We start from the raw sequence: 18,406 nt of genomic DNA, 5'->3' as shown, positions 1-18,406 counted from the left end.
AATATAAAATTGAATATTTTTTTTCTTTTAACGCGCCATAATTTGTCGTAGCACAGTAGCGCCATGCTGTTAAGTTTAATCGAAGCTCTAACTCGTGATGCTTTAATCATTTGAGTCCGTTGTATATATCGACGTAAGATAACATTGCTCAAGAGTATCGATAAAAAAGAGGGAGACGCTGCATCAGTAATAAATTTTCATCGGAGCGCTTTATATCGAATATAGAAATACTGAATTCAGGTAGTAACAAGCTAAAGCTGTCAGAGAAGTTTTGGTATTCCGTTAATTGTGAATAAAACAACGATACTATAATTTGTGATGTATCTATAAAAACAGTGAACATAATTATAATTGCAAATAGTATTATTAGAAAAACAGAAGAATTTGTTGAATACATACTAACATGTCTTCCCTCCAAAAATCGATTTTGAAATCAAAACTACCACCGTCGGGTGTCAATTTTGGAATTAGCTCTAGGTTAGTTTATTATGACTTATATAAATTTAAGTTATTAAATGAAATCCTATTAAAGTAAAATTTTTTCATAAAAATAATTTAATAATACGAACTTTTTAACGTGGATTTATAATAGAAAATTTCTAAGTTTATTGTTAAATATTTTTTTTTTTTTTTTTGTAATGAATAGGATTAATAAATCAAAGGGATTTCAACGTAAGAGAGATTATGATCCAGTTCAATGGACTCCATATTTTGATCATTCTCAAGATGTGAAAATAGGAGATGACATATTTCATATTTATACTAAGGGTACAGATGGCCCGACATTAGTATTGTTACATGGGGGTGGTTACAGTGCATTAACATGGGCAGAATTCACTGTAGGTATTAATTATTAAATGTTTGAAATATAAATTTATAATTCTCATATCATGTATGTTTCAGAAATCAATTATGACTATGATAATATGTAAAGTTATGGCAATTGATCTTAGAGGACATGGAGATACTCAAACTTCAAATGAAGAAGATTTATCTGCTGATACCTTAGCAAAGTAAATATAATTTTTTTATAATTATAAATATAAAATAAAATATCATATTATTGATGTTTTTTTAACTTTTAGAGATGTTGCAGAAATTGTAAATGCAACAACAAAAAATAATCCTGTCATCCTAGTGGGCCATAGTATGGGTGGTGCAGTAGCTGTTAGAGCTGCATCATTAATCACAAATTTATGTGGATTAGGAGTTATTGATGTTGTTGAAGGGACAGCCATGGATGCATTAGCATCTATGCAAAGCTTTCTAAGATCAAGACCATCTAGTTTTAGTTCTATTTCTCAAGCTGTGGAATGGTGGTTAGTACTTTTAAATTTTAAAAAAATATAAAGTAATTAAGTACATCTTTCTGTGTCTTTCATGTAGTTTTTATCAGTCAAGAAAACTTGCTATTCTAAGTACATTTTTCAGAAGGAAGGCACATTTTTGGCTGATCCTGTACAAACTAAAATGTTATTTACTTCTTTAATATATTACATATTTGTGTTGTATAATCAAAAACGAGATTATAGAAGAATGTCTCTAATTATCCACATTTTAGTGTACGAAGTGGCCAAATCCGTAACATACAATCAGCTAAGGTGTCAGTTCCTGGACAAATAAGAAAGTTAGTATGATATATTCATATATCATCACTGTTCAGCTCACTGTTCTAATATATTATTTTGTATTGCTGTAGCATCGAAACTAATAAATTAGCCACTCATGATATTGATTTGTTGTCACAATCATCAACATGCCAGTGTATTTCTGAGACTACAATCCCACGAGAAGATATTATTCAAGAAGAAGAACCAGTAAATATGCCACCACCATCTACTCCAACCGGTACTACTGCTACTAGAAAATATGTTTGGAGAATAGATCTATCAAAGACTGAACAACATTGGCTTGGATGGTTTAAGGGTTTGTCAACAGCATTTTTAAATGTACCAGTTCCAAAAGTACTATTACTAGCTGGTGTCGACAGATTAGACCGAGAACTCACTGTTGGACAAATGCAAGGTACAATATTATCGATATTAAATTGTATATTAAATATATTAAATATTTCTAAAATTTATTTTTTCTTTTTTTATTAGGTAAATTTCAAATGCAAGTATTACCAGCATGTGGACATGCAGTACATGAAGATGTTCCAGATAAAGTAGCAGAAGCAATTGCTACTTTTATGGTTAGACATAAATTTGCAGAATCAGCATCTGATTTTCCACGGTAAATTTAATTTTAATTAATAAATTATGAGAAGGAATAGATCACAATACGAATTTTTACATGAGTTTATTTTTTCTTTATTTTTCAGAACATTTCCTGCTTGTTAGGATTTTATGAAAAATAACGGACATTTGTCAAGTAACATGATTATAAAATTCGATAAATTAGTTAAAATGAGCATTTTATTTATTTAAAAATATGTTCACAAAATATATATGAATACATATGTAAATAAAAACATTTTGTCGACAAGAAAAATAAATTTGTTCGACGTAAAAAATGTATTTGTTAAAAATAAATTTGAATATGTTTATACAAAAGACATAGGTATAAATATGTACAAATTCACGATAGTATATGCAACGTATCAAATGGAGTACAAACATTGCTTTGTCTGTGTTGAAACACTATGTTTTAAACATATATTTATAGACAAAAATAATGTTACTTTTATGATATAGTAACATTTGCAAATATCTTCTTCTGTATCTATCTTCCGATGTAAGATTTTTAATTAAAATACTTTGAAGTTCCATACTTGCTTTTGAAGTTCCATACTTTGTGCAGAATTTTATTATTAATCAAATCCGAAACCTGTTACGTTTTTTATAACAACACATGGAGCTCCCGCACGACCAGCATTTAAGGGGGCAACCTTAAAATGTATTAATTTTATAATATAAATATTTTAAATTTTAACTTTTTTTTAAAATATTTTATAATTAAATAATATTCTTACTGGTTCCCATTCATTAAGATGTGGATCATATGCTTCAACAAGAGTGAGATATTGTTGGCCATCATAACCTCCTACAGCCATAAGTCTATCACCAAGTACACAAACACCAACTGCATCTCTTGGTACACTCATTGGTGCTACCATAGTCCATGTATCTGTCTTAGGATCATACCTATACAACATTTATACAATAATCGTTAACGTTTACATATATACATATTAGTCTAAAATTAATAAATATAAACTATTATATATTTTTTAAACATATATATATATATATATACCTTTCGACACAATCAAATCTGCTGGCATTAGGATTACTGGAAGGTGCATCATGACCACCTAATGCATAAAGACATCCATTCACGACACCTACACCTACACCACCTCGTCGTTTTGACATTGGCGCACAAGGTGTCCATTTATTTGTATGGGGATCATAACATTCCACAGTATTTAAACATGAGCTTATATCTCTTCCACCTACAGCATATAATCTGAACAGATACATATAGGATATATAACAATAATAAAACGATTGAATACATATCACAATATTTGAAAACTTACTTATCATTCAATACAGCAACACCAACTGTGGATCTTTGTATAGACATAGCAGAAACTGAACTCCATTGACGTGTGGCTGGATCCCATCTTTCAACAGTATCTAGAAAACTCCAACCATCATGACCACCAACTGCATATAAAGGTCCACCTAATACAGCTACTCCTAATCCATGCCTATGAATATTCATAGGGGATAATGTACTCCAAGTAAAAGTTGAAAAATCAAAACATTCTACTGTATTTAATGTTTTTAATCCATCTCTTCCACCAGCAACTATCAATTTTTTATCAACAACAGCAGCACCAAATTGAAGTCTTCTACCACTCATTGTAGCCATAGATTTCCAAGCATTATCACGCAAAGAAAATGCATCTATTGAAGTAGCACCTAATAAAAATTATTAAATATATTAAATATCCATTTTATCATTTCATATTCAATTCATTTACCTTTATTAGCATCCATTCCTCCAACAGCTAACATATGACCTACAGTAGCTTTTCTGGGTTTTGTACGTCCTGATTGAAGTAATGGTCTACGCTCTGGTAAAAGATGATATTTTAATGCTTCCATAACTAATTCTTGTGCCACTCTTTGATCTTTGAACATTTCATTACTTTCAATATTGTCTGCTATAAACTGTGTGAATATAATAAAGTTTATAGCAAATAATTATATTATTTTCTTAATATAAAATAATATTTATTTATTACATATTTACTAATACTTACTGCAGGAGATAATAGAGGTAATTTTACAAGGCTTAATAACTTGCTTGCATCTTTCTGTCTATTTTCTGGATCATATTCCAACCATGTCATAAGTGTCTAAATTAACAATATTAATAATATCAATGGAAATTATATTAATTTTTTTTAACAATTTTCTCTATATAAATATAAAGTCTTACATGAAAAATAATTTCTTCTGAAGGAACATTGAGATCTTCTGATTCTAAAAGTTTGGCAACTTCATTTGCAGATAATAATAAAAATTCTTGATTCTTTGTAACTTCCATAAAATGTTTAGTTGTATATGCATGAGCATGATCTAATAAATCTGAACAACCTTGTGTATCAGCAAACATTCTTATTCCTAAGCAATTACTCGGATGAAGTTGTTTTCTAAGAAATTGACAACATGCTTTAACAACTGGATTTAATTGTAATAAACGTGCTGTTGCTAAAAGAGTTTCTACACTATCTTCCCTTAATTCTATGCAACCTATTTTGTTTAAAAATATAAAAAAAAAAAATTTTTAATATTTCCATAACTTATAAAATATATTTATAAAATTTCTTACATTTTTTTTTTTTTTCATAAAATTATACCTGTGTAACAGTAACAGACTAAAGTCCACAATGCATCTCCATCTACACCCATTAATTCAACTTCATTTTGTGCAGATTCTCTTAAAGAACTTGTAAACATGGCAGCAAAATATTCTGAACTTGCACTAAGTACTAAACGATGTGCAGGGATATGTCTTTTTCCTAAATAAAAATTGAATTATTGATGTAATTTGTATATTAAATAATTGTAAGTTTAAATAATGATAAATCTTTTGTTTTAATTTAGAATCAAATGACTCATAGTTGATTAACTAATAGTATTTGAAAACAAAGAAATTCTCTATTTACCTGCAATTAAAATGACATCTGTCAATTGTTGTTCATGTAAATATTTTTCCATAACTCTAAGACTATTTTCCGCATGTTTCGACACGCGAAAATTTTCATCTTGTGAAGAACTATTAGATACCATACTCGAAATACTATGTTCACTGGCAGACGCTTCTTTGTTTGAGAACAAATATTCAAGCTCAACTTTATTCGATCCTGCTCCGGTATGGCTCGTTCTTGACATTTTTATGCGAATAGGTTTTGACAGATATTTTCGTAAGAACTCTACGTTTTATTTTCACAAGGCACTTTATTTTGTGAAAGTATTTTAATTCTCATACGATCGACACTCTATTGTGCACTCAAGCTTGACAATAACGGAGTGTTGACGCCGCGCTTCACCTTGACAGTTTGAGATGTAAAACTGGATGTAAACAGTGATTCGCGTTTAGGTACGGTCAGTGACCAGCTCTGTTCGTTTCTTGGGTCAGCGTACTCCATTTACCAAAGTTCTATATGTGATAAATTCAAATAAAAAAAGTAATAATATACTTCAAAGTAATAAATGAACCATTTATGATTAATACTGTAAAATAATCATATATTAATATCTTGTACATAAATAAAATTATATTTTTTTTATTAAATAAAAATAAAATGAAATAAATAGTATTTCTTTCGTAACAAAAAATATAAGATATTTCGATGATTAGTTTATAAATTTAAAAATAAAAAGAATTTATGTATTTTTAAATTTATTGCTCTTTGTAGAATTCGTAAATTTTTATATGTAATTTTTAAATACAAAGTTTTAGGTTATAAAATTTTTATATTTTATTATATGCACAATAATATTTTAAAATTCATATCACACATAAATAACTGATAAAGATAATCGATTTGATTTATTGTTAATTATCATATTATAGGGAAAATATAAAAAAAAAAAATATTAAATATTTAAAAAATTACGATTTTATTATACTTTATATTATATTATAAACATATTTCATTTAATAATTATATTTATTTTTCCTAAATGAGGCACATTTTTTTTTAGAGATCACATATAGATATTACATAGAATGCATATAATATAAAATATACAATATTGGAAACATGTACATTAAAAATTTTATGACATGTTAGTTATTATATTTCCTTTTTTTTTCACAACCCTACATTTTATTCTATTGAATTATTAACAAGGAAGTTTTTTCATATTTATAATTATATAAGTTTAAAATTAATTTTGTCTAATCTTTTCAAAAAATAATAATTGTAAATTCTTACATATACATATGAAACTGTGCATTATTGACTTTGGCATGCTATAGTTTTGTTTATATATGTAAATGATGTTTAATAAGAAATACATGTTAAGTTTATATATATATATATATATACTTTATATTACAAAAAGTTACTGACAGAAAAAACACTTTAATTATTTTTAATACATTAATATTTTATATACATAAACAATAATAACATCATTGCTATTATTATATGTCTAATTCCTAAATATTGCAATTTTTAATAAAATATTCCATATATATATATAAAGAGGTAAAATGAATCATTCATTTTGTTAGTATTTACATGATACATAAAAATGGCAGCATTTAATTGTAATATTTAAAGAAAAAAATGCAATGTTGCATTTGTACAAACAATACTTTACATGATAAAATTATCATTATAATAATACCGTTTATCTGCCATGGAACCATAATCTTTATTCAAAATATTATTGTCCTTTAATGCACTATATACAGATTGCTCCTCCACACGTTTGTTCCGATTTTGTCGAGAATTTTGTACTTGATTCTGAGAATGACCCATAAAAGGGTCTTTTCCGACAACAACAAAAACGATCTATAAATTCTGATAAATCACTATCTTCAGAATCATCTTTATAAAGACCACTAGACGCTTCGTCAGTACATGCCGCAATAAAAGTTTGCAAATCATTTTTTGGAAAACCATCGCGATAATAAATTTTGATCGTATCGTAAGCATCCATTATCACAGAAATAAATAAACTTAAAACCACGTATATATATAATGATATAAATGTATATAAATACATTCTAGAATACCACCATAACATCGGTGATTTACTGAATGATGTTGCCGAAAATGTAGCAAACATGTCATCACCATTAATAAGTGCGAAAAGACATTCGGAAGTTGTAGCAAGTGATCTAAATTTCATATGATATGGCCCTAAAATTAACCAACCACAGAATGTGAAACCAGCATAAATAAGAATTGCGCATATTAAAAATCGTGCTACTTTAGGGGCTGCTTTTTTCAATGTTAGAATAACAACGTTATATGTTTTAAAGAAACCAAGATATCTTAATACGCCGAACCAAACGAGTAAATTTCCTGTACCAAGAAATATGCTGCATATATTCCAATGATCACTGCCAAATTGTTTTCGTTCAATTTGTTCTTTTATAGCTGAGCCCATAATAATTAAAAGATCATTCACAATGATCATAACATACCAGAGATTTAAAAATTCTAATCTTCCTTCAAAACTTAATATTTTACCATATGCCTTTTTGAAGAAATTCATAGTCTCAAATTTTAATAACTGTGCTCTATATATAGCTCTTGAACATAATATAAGAGATACAGTACAAATTAAAATTACAAATAAATTTAATAATGTCCTTAAAGCTGATTCAATACGATTATCTGTTACATAACGTGTATCACCTTTACATTGCAATCTTTTTGGTTCAGCATCTAATGAAAGTAACATTTGTCCATCAAAGTCACGATTATCAAAATTAATTTTAATATTAAATTGATAACAATCAGGAGGTGTCATAGGTCCTGCAGCTTTTAAATTAACTGTTTTCAAAGCAAACATTAAATGAGCTTTAACAAGTGCTGAAAAATTCACTTTAATATTTTGCTTAAATAATAATAATTTTGATTTACTAGATTCATTATAAGTCTTATCAGTTATATTTATGCAAGTTTCAATGATTTCTTTATCAAAAACATAACTTTCATTAAAACCGAATATAATACCTTCTTTATATTGATATAAACATAGAATAACTGGGCCAACTGAATTGTCTTCTGCAATGTACGAATAAGATCCAACTGCATTACTAATATTATAATAACCATCTAAAGCATAATCAATTGTATTATAGAAATCATCTCGTTTATAAATTGCCAAAGGACCTGTTACTGGTGGATAAACAGGTACCTAAAAATTAAATATATAAATTTTATTTATATTTATTTATTTTTATATAGATTTATTAATATATTTTAATATTAATTTTTGCAATATTTAAAAATAAATAGATCGAATAATATCTTACCTCTAAAGAACTATCCCATCCTCTGAGAAATAGATGTGAGAAAGCTATTCGATTATCCCAAGTATAATTTACATGAATGTAATTGTTATGTGCAAACAAACACAGTTGTATCGTGACTAACAAAATTTTAATAACTTGTACGATAAATTTATATGGAAAACGACGCTTTGCTTGCCACTTTTCAATAGGATTCATAAAGAAAAATTTTAATTTTCTACGCATTTTTTCTTCGGTAAATAGGGACATATTACAGATAGGCTGATCTGTTATACTTGATTGATGACTGTAAATAAAAAAGATTTTAATAAATATCATGATCTTTATAATTTTAATATTTTAATATATAAAAATAATATTTAGTTTTATATAATAATTTTAGCACAATAAAATTCTTTAAATTATGGAATTAACGATAATTGTATAAAAAATATAAAAACTTTTATATATTAGTTTATAATATTAAAACTATAATTATTTAGTAACTAATTTATTTCATAATATTTTATTTAAAAGTAAAATTCTTTTAAAAAATACTCTTTATAGTGAACATAATTAGAAGAAAATATAGATTTTATTACTACAAATTTACTGAATTAAAAATAACTTTTCAAAAAATATCAGTATGATATATCGTGCAATATTGTATCTAGAAGATATGATACAGAATGTCTCATGATTTGTACAACAGATAACAAAGAAAGAACAATAAAAAAACATAAGAAAAACAAACAAACAAAAATAAAATAAATCGCTAAAAAGTAATGAACGAAATTAAAAAAATAATTACTATAAAGAATGTATCTGTACGAATAATGCGATAAAGTTACGAACCTTGAACTGACCGTACATTCGTTAAGTAATTCATTTTCACCAGCTTGTTCGTCTTCACTGTCGGGTCCATTACTCCAGGAATGATTTCTAAGAATATTTCCTCTGGATTCATCTTTTACAATCCTTTTTCGTGGCTCCGACATTTCGATTGTTTCTTGTCTCGACAGTTCGATTTAAAGTAATTTATCCCGCGGGATTATCGTCCCAGTTTCCGAGAAATAATGAAAGAGAGAATTGTTCACATACGTTGATCTATATAGCAATACGAATAAGATTATTATATGACATCAATTTTTTTCGTAGAACTATGAATAGAGGAAAAACAATGTACGTACTGATTTGTTACACACAATGAAAGACAATTGTAATAATCCGATGTCGTTAACAGTGGCCATCGCAGGCCATCCAATATACGCACTCAATTTGACTGATCAGCGCGCTATTTCGGCCATTTGTGAAACCAGCTGATCAAGTAGTGGGGATGTGTGGTAGAGAGGGCGCTAATCGTTCAGTGGTAAAGTGAGTGTTCATTGCAAATATTCAACGTCACATTTTTAACGTATTTACAAGAGTGTATAGCTTTTATTATGTGAAAAAGTGAAAACGTATGGGAACAATAGAAAATATTTGAATAAACTTACAAGGTTGGTAAATATTTATCGATAATTCTTATCTACCAATAATTACCGCATAGTCAACGTACGATATCAATCTATCTAAACAATAAAGTATAAATTTACTTTAAATATCTATGTACAATGTACAAAATTTTATCACTAATCAAATAACATAGCAAACATTCGTATAGAAAATGTATAATTAGTATATATATGGAATTTAGGTTTACAAGAGTGCGACAATGAACAAGCATTTTCCCGCGCATTTATCCGGTCAGTTTATAACAAAATGGCGGAACTTCGAAACACGAAGAGAAAGAAGAGGAAGGAAGAAGAAGCGATAATCAATTATCAAAGGCCGAGGAAAGAAAACTCGTAATCATACGAAGGAAGAAAATGGATTCGACGTTCAAAGGTAAGTCGACAACGATATTGTTTCTTATTTTTCATATCATCGCGTCACTCGTTCGTGAGCGAAACAAATCGCGACACATGATTGGCGAAAATTCGAAACGATCGAAATAGCTATACGAAGTATGATCCTTCGATGAGATTGAATCGGGAACACGAGCGGAAAAGAGAAATTTTTACGTTGGTATCGTAACACGCGGATAGCCCGCGTGCAATGATCGAATGACGACAGGGGGATGGTGCGCGCGTTCCTCCGTTCGAGAATCGGTGCGCGTTGCACCCTTCTGCGCCAGCGTATCAGACTTCGCAACACACACGAGTAGCGTGTCCTGCCGCGCGCGCCAAGTGTCTAGGAGAGGAAACGCAGCGACGGAGCCGAGCTAAACTCGGCTTTCCTCGACCGAGCGTAGGCGCAGTCTCTCATCGTCAGTCTTTCTCGCCCCCAGCTTCGAGGGAGCACGCTTCCGGAGTCAGATCTATCTTGGAGTGTGTCCACCTCGTCTCAACCCTTAGCTGTCCTCGGTCACTGACCCGATACATATCGGCCCGTTCTCGCAATTCACGCGATCTCTCACAGTTGTGCTGTGTGCGGTGTGGTCGCGAGAAGTGTTGTTTGCGAGGTGCTGCATTTTCGGTATCGCTGCACACCCAAGAATAAATAGAAAATATTTCGGTGCGAATATACCGTTGTTTCCCCTTTTTTCCACTGGTCATTGTCATTCCGTTCGTACATACCACCCCTCTCTGAACTTTATCGTTCTATTATTCGCACGATTATCGCTGGCTCGAGTCGCAACGCGCGACTGTACGCGAGACGAGTCTATCGAGAGAAGCGTCGGGAAGCATGGTGGATCAACAGCAGCCGGACCAGCAACAGGAAGCCGTGCCAAGCGTGGTGGAGTTGAACGTGGGCGGTGTGTTTTATACCACCGCTCTGACCACCCTTACCCGGGAAAGCGATTCTCATCTGGCCGCATTGTTTTCGGGGAAAACGCCGGTAGAGAAAGATGCGAAGGGGAAATATTTTCTGGATCGAGACGGGGTACTGTTCCGTTACGTGCTTGATTTTCTGCGCAATCAAGCATTGGTTCTGCCGGAGGGGTTTCGAGAGAAGGAGAGATTGAGGCAGGAAGCAAATTTTTACGGTCTGCCTGGATTGGAACGTGCCATTCTGGAGAACGGCAAGTCTTCCGGTTCCCTGACCTCTTCCGGGAAGAGAGCATCCGGACACATAACTGTCGGTTATCGCGGAAGCTTTGCATTCGGTCGCGAGGGTCTGGCGGATGTAAAGTTTCGGAAGCTGTCGAGGATCCTCGTATGCGGTCGTGTCACCCTTTGTAGGGACGTGTTTGGGGAAACTCTGAACGAAAGCCGTGATCCGGACCACGGCACTACGGATCGTTACACCTCGAGATTCTTCCTGAAGCACAGTTCCATCGAGCAAGCTTTCGACATGCTTCAAGAGCAAGGTTTTAAGTTGGCCGGTAGCTGCGGTTCCGGTACAGCTGGCGGCAATTCGGAACAACTCAAGCCTGGAGTGGATTTTGAGGAGAATCGTTGGAATCATTACAACGAGTTCGTCTTTGTCCGCGAGTAAATAGCATACTTCGTTCTTCCTTGGTCTGAATTAGATGAACAAATGGGAATAGTTGTTGGGAATAGTCGAATTGTCCTTTCGACACGATCGACCAAGATCCAATTCCAACATCGAAATAGAATTCTCCGATCTTCTCCGTCGGTGACGACGGCAAAGAGGGAATTGGCTTCCTCGAGACTTTTCTTCTTCTTCTCGAACCGAGATCGCAACCGGTAGGATAAAAAGAGTAGATGAACTTTTTTTTCGTCGTCAACGCACGACCATTGTGCATGCATTATTCAAATTCGTCGAGCTATTATTGCAACGATAATGTCGATCAATTCCTCTTCCAAATATTCTTCCACCAACGGATATGGAAAGGATGTTGACCAAAGAGGCACGTTGTCGTTATTAAATATGGATTGAATCGAACGGATGAAATTCGTCCGCGAGCGGGGGAGTAGAGATCTTCATTGAAATTAGCAGACTCGTCTCTAACGCGTGTATTTCAACGTGGTGTTGAACATCGGTTGAAATACTTTGGGGAGGGGTGAAACAAAGCGAAGTTCACTTTGCTTAATTTTGCGATAATTGGCGGTAGAGACAAAGGCCAAAGAAAGTTGGACGACTACGAAGAGAATAACACTGGATCGTCGGGTTTTTGCAAGTTTTGTTTCATCGTTTCACTTCAGTTAACGAAGAATGTAAAAATTTTATTGATCTGTAAAAGATCTCCCCTTGTTGTACCGAAGAGAACACGAAAGGATTTTGAACAATAAGGAAAAATCAATATTTAATCGCCAGATTCGGAAAAAGCATGAAAAGCATTTACGAAAATCCCTTCCAACTCTTCTCTTCCTCGTTTCTTTTTCAAGATTCAAATATATTCACTACATATTCTACGATTCATTCTTCGCGCTTAATCGTTCGCTCGCTGAATATTATATTCTCCCAGATTGAATCGAAAAAACTTTTCCCCCCTCGAAAAATATGATCTAAAGTTTGATATTGATGATCGGAGAGACACGTTGAGAATGCATTCTTCTTCCTTCATCGTTCGAGAGGAACGGGATGCCGGGATATTTCCAAGGATAGAACGAAGATGGAATGCGTCTTTTCCGATTTTCCACTCGCCATCGATACAAATCAAAGAGGAAATTTCAAATAAGGGAAATTTTAACAAGACCAAGTAGCGTAAAGCAAATCGATAAAATATCTGACATTGAAATTATTTTAAAACGGGTATCGAAACTGTTGTACGAAGAATTGTACAAGATTCCAAGAACAGGGTGTACACCTTTAAATTTCTCTACTAAATGATAAAAAAAAAAAAAAAAAAAAACAATTCGTTCATCTATATCGATACATAACTATTATCATCTCAGACAAAGCTGAAAGGAAAACGGAGGATGGATTGGATCGAAGATTCAGCTTCAGACAACGCTGGTCGACTGTTCGAGGTTGAATTTGATATTGGACAGTTTGCGGGTGTTATATTGGAACAAGCCTCGTGCAACGTAAATTGTGTGTACGTACAAGCCAGCAACGGTGTTGAACACGTGTCGAGCGATTTCGAGTAACGCGTATATCGAGAACGCATCTCTTCGATATTCATTCTTTGTTAGACTCTTTATCGCGCGCGACTGGTCTTCGTTTTCGCGTGCATGAATTTGTGCAGTGTAAGTAATACAGAAATTGCACTCGCTTTCGACATTTCCGCGTCGCGTGTAGCACGTGCGGCTACACGTATTTATTTCTTACTTAACACTTTAGACAAATAATAATTGAATTACACTTCTCACGCGTTCTCGCGTCTACGATCGTGCAGAAATTCGATCGAATTCTCTGTCTCATCTCGATTAGAAAACTGCTTAAACGATTAATTCGTAAGAACGCTCGATGAACTTTTTGAACGAGTATTTAGCGGCGGGAAAAAGGGAGAAACGGAATTATCGTCGACAATGCGACGTATGGGAACTTTGATTTTTCGAATTTTCCTTTGCTTCTTCTTGTGGTTTACTTTTTCGTGAAACGAGTTTTAGGTAAACTAAATTCTCTGCGTTTTATCGATAGATTAATTAGATTTAGTTAGTTAGATTGTCGCGAAATAATTTCTAAGATAATGTTCTGATATCAAATATTTCCAAAAATTCGTTCACTCGTTCACTGGAATGAAAACAATTTATTACGCAATTTATTGGAAATAAATTGAAAATATTTTTGCTGGAAAAGAATTCTGCGTTTCCAGAGAATTTCGTAGAAAAATTTTAATGTTTCTGGATTGGAAAAGATCGGGGAAACGGCGAACGCACAGGTATTCTTCGAAATTCTTTCGAAACGGCCGCAATTTTTCAACATGAACGCTTGCGATCGTGTCACGATTAAGTAAATTCTTTCCGCCCGAGAGGATTCAAATACCCGAATCCATCCTAAGATTCGCAGAAAATTTTTTTTCACCCTTCCCACTCTTTCACCCATTTTCCCGTTTTCCATTTCAATCGGCACGCAGGCAACTTGAATCGATCACAGTTTCCGCGCGATCGTTTTCGAGCGAGACAATCTTATCGCCGACTCACGCGAGCATAGATTCCTTTCTTCCGACACACTAGTTCTTATTAGATTCCGGATAGAATTATTTACGACGTCGTGTTGCGTTCGTTTCAAATCGACTGCTCGCGACCACGGATGCGAGTAACGGCGCACGGATCGTTTAGATAGCTCGAATAGATTTGCAAAATGGTAGAACGTAAAACCGGATATCGAAAGCTCAAACAAGTTCAAAGTTAAATCGGATAGAAAAGGAAAGAAGTAGCGATCGATGCGATTCGTATGTTGATTTATTATTAACCCTCCGTACGGATTCATTTTTTTTCTCCCCCTCCTAGGATATATTTTAAATAATTGTCAAAATAAATTCGACAATGTTACACCTCTGTGTGAAAAATAATTAAAACTGCAGTGGGTTAATATTTCTATCCGAATTATTTAAATCGGTCTTCCCTTCGAATATTTTACGCCCACCACATTAAATCGATTTTCGAACGAGATTTTTTCTTTTCCTTCTCGATTTTTCTCGACATTGTAATCCTCCATTCTCGCTCAAGTTCAGTTGCATGAAACGTGGAGGCGCAAAAAGCCTCCGCTTTCAGCCGGAACATCGAAATTCGGCAAGAACAAAGACGATCACACGGTTCATCGGCAACACGATGACGTGTCAAAGGACGCAAAGGCACGGACGGCCGACTCGAGAATTGGTAGAATTCGACGAGAAATTGGTGGAATCGATGATGTAAATCATCGGCTCGCCGCGAAACGCGAAAACGGAGGGAGGTTCGCTCTCCGCAAAATGCAAAGTGTCACTTGCACGCCCGGATAAATCGACCGCGACTATTTATGAGGGGATCGATGAAATGGCACGCGTGCATCGAACGTTGTTTTTCGTCTTCCTGTAGGATCCGCCTTTTTCTAAACTTGATTTCGTTCGAGACGAGAAACGTTCGCGCGAAATATATATATATATACATAGGCCAGGTGCATCGGAACGAATCGAGAGCGTGAAATGTCGAAAGTATAGGCGAAGCTACGTACTCAAATTTGACATATCATTGTCGATCTTTTTATCGGATTTAATAGGATATTGAATTATTAGTAATTTAGCGTTTAGCGAGAATTAACGTAGTTTCGCGTTTGGTCGCGAATTTGGTGCGTAGTATATGCATCGATTTTTGAAAAGCAAATTTTTATGCGATTGTCTTTGAAACATTCGATAGAGCGTGGATGAGAAATTTAAAAAAAAAAAAAAATAGAGGAAATAAATATGTAAATACATGTAAAATATTTAAAAGGAAAACAAAATTTTTAATTCATTTTTTCGAATATACAAAAGTATGAATTTACGTAAAAGAAAGGATTCATTTCATACAAATTAGAAGAATACCAGCATCGATCATTTATCGTTTAAAATTTCGTTTCTCTTGTAGAAATCTCTGCAAGATTTACTACTTACATTTGGAATAATTTTACAATGACGTATGATCGGTGGGTAGAATCTGAAAAGGTACAAAATGGAACTCGAGATAGGTCAGTGGTCAGATATCACGCGGGGAATTCCACGAATCATGCAAATCCAATTGGCCACATTCCCAATCCTGATGTACCTGGCGTGTCGGGCTAAGCTCGAAGGGATCCTCGAGTACATCTCGACGGTATCGGTTACCTCGGATTTATCTCGTTCGAGCCGTTTCCGTTCCACGAATTTTTGCAATTCAAAAGCGAACGATCTGGAATATCACGCGGACGTATGATCTTCCGACGAAATCGACGAAAAAATCGATTGGAATTTCTATTCTAATTCGTAGATTAGAGGAGGTCTACTCTCGAAAAGAAGTTTCGAGTAAATCTAGAAAATCGATCGAACGAATAGTTCAACAGTTCTCCACGATTCTTGTTCGCTCGAACGTCTCGTCTCTTCTTTCCTTCCGATCGAAATAAATTCATCAAATAGAGAAGGATTGCGAGGATCTCTGACGAACGAACGCGCCGAAACGTGAACGCTCGAGTGATGGTACGCGAATTTTATTGCACAATTATTACGAAGCCGTGCTACATTATTCGACGGACATCCGTCGATCAAATTTTTTCGTAAAATTTCAATTTGGAAATCGCTCTGTTCTCTTTTAGAGATATATTTAAATTCATGGCTCGTCCAAATGAAAATTCGGATCTCGAGGGGTCGGCGAAGATTAAATTGAAAATTGAAAAACATTCTACCCCTATATTCTCTTCCATCCGACCCCTCGTTGATCTTTCCACCTTTCCGTCTCGTCGACGTGTCAGACTTGTTAAAAATTAAAAAAAAAAAAAAAAAAACACACGGTGTCTCCGATTGAAATTCGCGTTTCCTCCTTTATTTCCATCTACGCTTGTTTGCCGACGCGAGAATCCACTTTCGAGCCGCGTTTGTTTCCTCGAGAGAGTATTGCGCGGCTTCACGAGGATGTTACGGATGTAGCGTGTAAGACGAATGCTAGACGTTGTGACGATACTGGATCATTGTACATGTATATACATAAATCGAGAGAGGAAAAATAAAAAAGAGTAATACGACGAGCGAGTGGAATTACTTCTCCCCGAGATTTGTCCCTCTTTCTCATTTGTCTCCCTCCCCTGCTTTTCGTGGATTGAACGTAAGCCGGATCGTGAATTAGAGTGGATGATAACACTTGGTACTTGTGCTACTTTCAACGTATGAAGCAATTTCAAACGCGATGAGGGTATACCCATATGCTCGAATGTATTCTTAGTTTCAATTGTTTCTTTAACTTGCAATCTTACTTGCGATTTACGATCTTGGTACGATGTCGATATATTGGAATGAAATAACACCGTTAATTAAATTTATTTTTAAAATATGAATTATATTTATAGATCGATTAATCCGAGTTAAAGTTATGTGTATTTTTTTTATTTTGGAAAAATAGATTTGCATAATAATTTCCCGTTTATTGTATACATCATCGAAAATAAAATCACTGTTTATGAAATAAACTCAATCTTATCTTTAATGGTTAACTAAATACTTTAAAGATATTTTTCTATCGTATTATGATTATTTTGTTTTATATGCTTCATTTATATGCAATAATTTTTCATTTTACTTATATTTCATATCAAATCACGAGCGATTTCACACCGTTAATAGAATTTTCTTCCTTCTTAAAATTATTTTAATACATTGTAATATCTATTTCTCGTTATCTTCTATTGATGTTTTATAATTGAAATTAAATACGAAGGCAAAGAGAATTAAAAATATTATATTAAAGAATGAATTGTCGAAATATTTAAAATAAATATTCATAATCTGTTATAATTATATTTTTAAACCACAGTTCAACATTCATTCGTTCATTCTTTTTTTTCTTTTTTTTCTATTAAAATAATTTAATGTCTCTTTTGAATGTCTCTCGGCAAGAAAGAATAATCTAGAATTTCAATTTCACAGCAATACGCACGATATTGAATTATCGAGTGCGAGTACAAAATGATCAATATCTCTCGGGGAAACATTATAATGAAATAACTTAATTAAAAAAATGATAAACTCGACACGTTTTACTATCTGTAAAGAAAATAATTTCAATCCATCGAAACATCGGGATTAATTTCTAAAAGAACGTAGCATTAAAAATTATAATAAATGCAAATTCTTGAATCGAGATTTCTTGACACCGTTTCTCATAACTTTCTTCATATTGTCTGACCTCTCTATTATCCTAATCTTTCCGTACATTAAGTTACTAATTTCTGAAATTTGCTTTGACAAAGCGTTCCACGTAAAACTTTCATCGTTTCATAATTCTAAGCTCTATTTAGCTTTAGGCTATAATTACTTAACACTCTCTGCGCCGACGCTTCTAAAAAATGAAAAAAAAAAAAAAAAAAAAAAAAA

General features: G+C 33.1%; 4 protein-coding genes and 1 long non-coding RNA gene across 5 annotated transcripts in view; 3 read left to right on the top strand and 2 right to left on the bottom strand.

Moving 5' to 3' along the window:
- Window positions 1-215: 215 nt before the first annotated feature.
- LOC122715794 (protein phosphatase methylesterase 1) lies at window positions 216-2,380 on the top strand. Its single transcript, XM_043938255.1, has 8 exons — window positions 216-477; window positions 647-839; window positions 904-1,013; window positions 1,086-1,319; window positions 1,562-1,627; window positions 1,700-2,025; window positions 2,103-2,235; window positions 2,324-2,380. The coding sequence occupies exons 1-8, from the start codon at window positions 404-406 to the stop codon at window positions 2,340-2,342; spliced, it is 1,155 nt and encodes a 384-aa protein (XP_043794190.1). The 5' UTR covers window positions 216-403; the 3' UTR covers window positions 2,343-2,380.
- A 44-nt stretch (window positions 2,381-2,424) lies between these two features.
- Window positions 2,425-5,671, bottom strand: LOC122715960 (kelch-like protein 5). Its single transcript, XM_043938573.1, has 9 exons — window positions 5,186-5,671; window positions 4,877-5,038; window positions 4,456-4,769; window positions 4,277-4,372; window positions 3,995-4,184; window positions 3,545-3,932; window positions 3,259-3,471; window positions 2,975-3,146; window positions 2,425-2,890 (listed from the first exon to the last, which is right to left on the bottom strand). Exons 1-9 carry the CDS (start codon window positions 5,409-5,411, stop codon window positions 2,813-2,815), a joined length of 1,839 nt encoding a protein of 612 aa, XP_043794508.1. The 5' UTR covers window positions 5,412-5,671; the 3' UTR covers window positions 2,425-2,812.
- Window positions 5,672-6,631: 960 nt separating this feature from the next.
- Window positions 6,632-9,798, bottom strand: LOC122715959 (mucolipin-3-like). The gene is made up of 4 exons (XM_043938572.1): window positions 9,687-9,798; window positions 9,352-9,603; window positions 8,521-8,803; window positions 6,632-8,402 (listed from the first exon to the last, which is right to left on the bottom strand). The coding sequence occupies exons 2-4, from the start codon at window positions 9,492-9,494 to the stop codon at window positions 6,936-6,938; spliced, it is 1,893 nt and encodes a 630-aa protein (XP_043794507.1). The 5' UTR covers window positions 9,495-9,603; window positions 9,687-9,798; the 3' UTR covers window positions 6,632-6,935.
- Window positions 9,799-9,861: 63 nt separating this feature from the next.
- Window positions 9,862-18,406, top strand: part of LOC122715928 — a 90,816-nt gene continuing 82,271 nt past the window's right edge. The window contains exons 1-2 of the long non-coding RNA XR_006346923.1: window positions 9,862-9,995; window positions 10,193-10,383. This is a non-coding gene — a long non-coding RNA (uncharacterized LOC122715928). The remainder of the gene's footprint in view (window positions 9,996-10,192; window positions 10,384-18,406) is intronic.
- Window positions 10,773-17,435, top strand: LOC122715927 (BTB/POZ domain-containing protein KCTD16). Its single transcript, XM_043938525.1, has one exon. It carries the CDS (start codon window positions 11,224-11,226, stop codon window positions 11,974-11,976), a length of 753 nt encoding a protein of 250 aa, XP_043794460.1. The 5' UTR covers window positions 10,773-11,223; the 3' UTR covers window positions 11,977-17,435.

The sequence above is a fragment of the Apis laboriosa genome, unplaced genomic scaffold (genome assembly GCF_014066325.1).
Source record: "Apis laboriosa isolate Shangri-la unplaced genomic scaffold, ASM1406632v1 scaffold40_cov151, whole genome shotgun sequence".
NCBI lineage: Eukaryota > Metazoa > Arthropoda > Insecta > Hymenoptera > Apidae > Apis > Apis laboriosa.
This window is presented reverse-complemented; position numbering and strand designations above follow the sequence as displayed.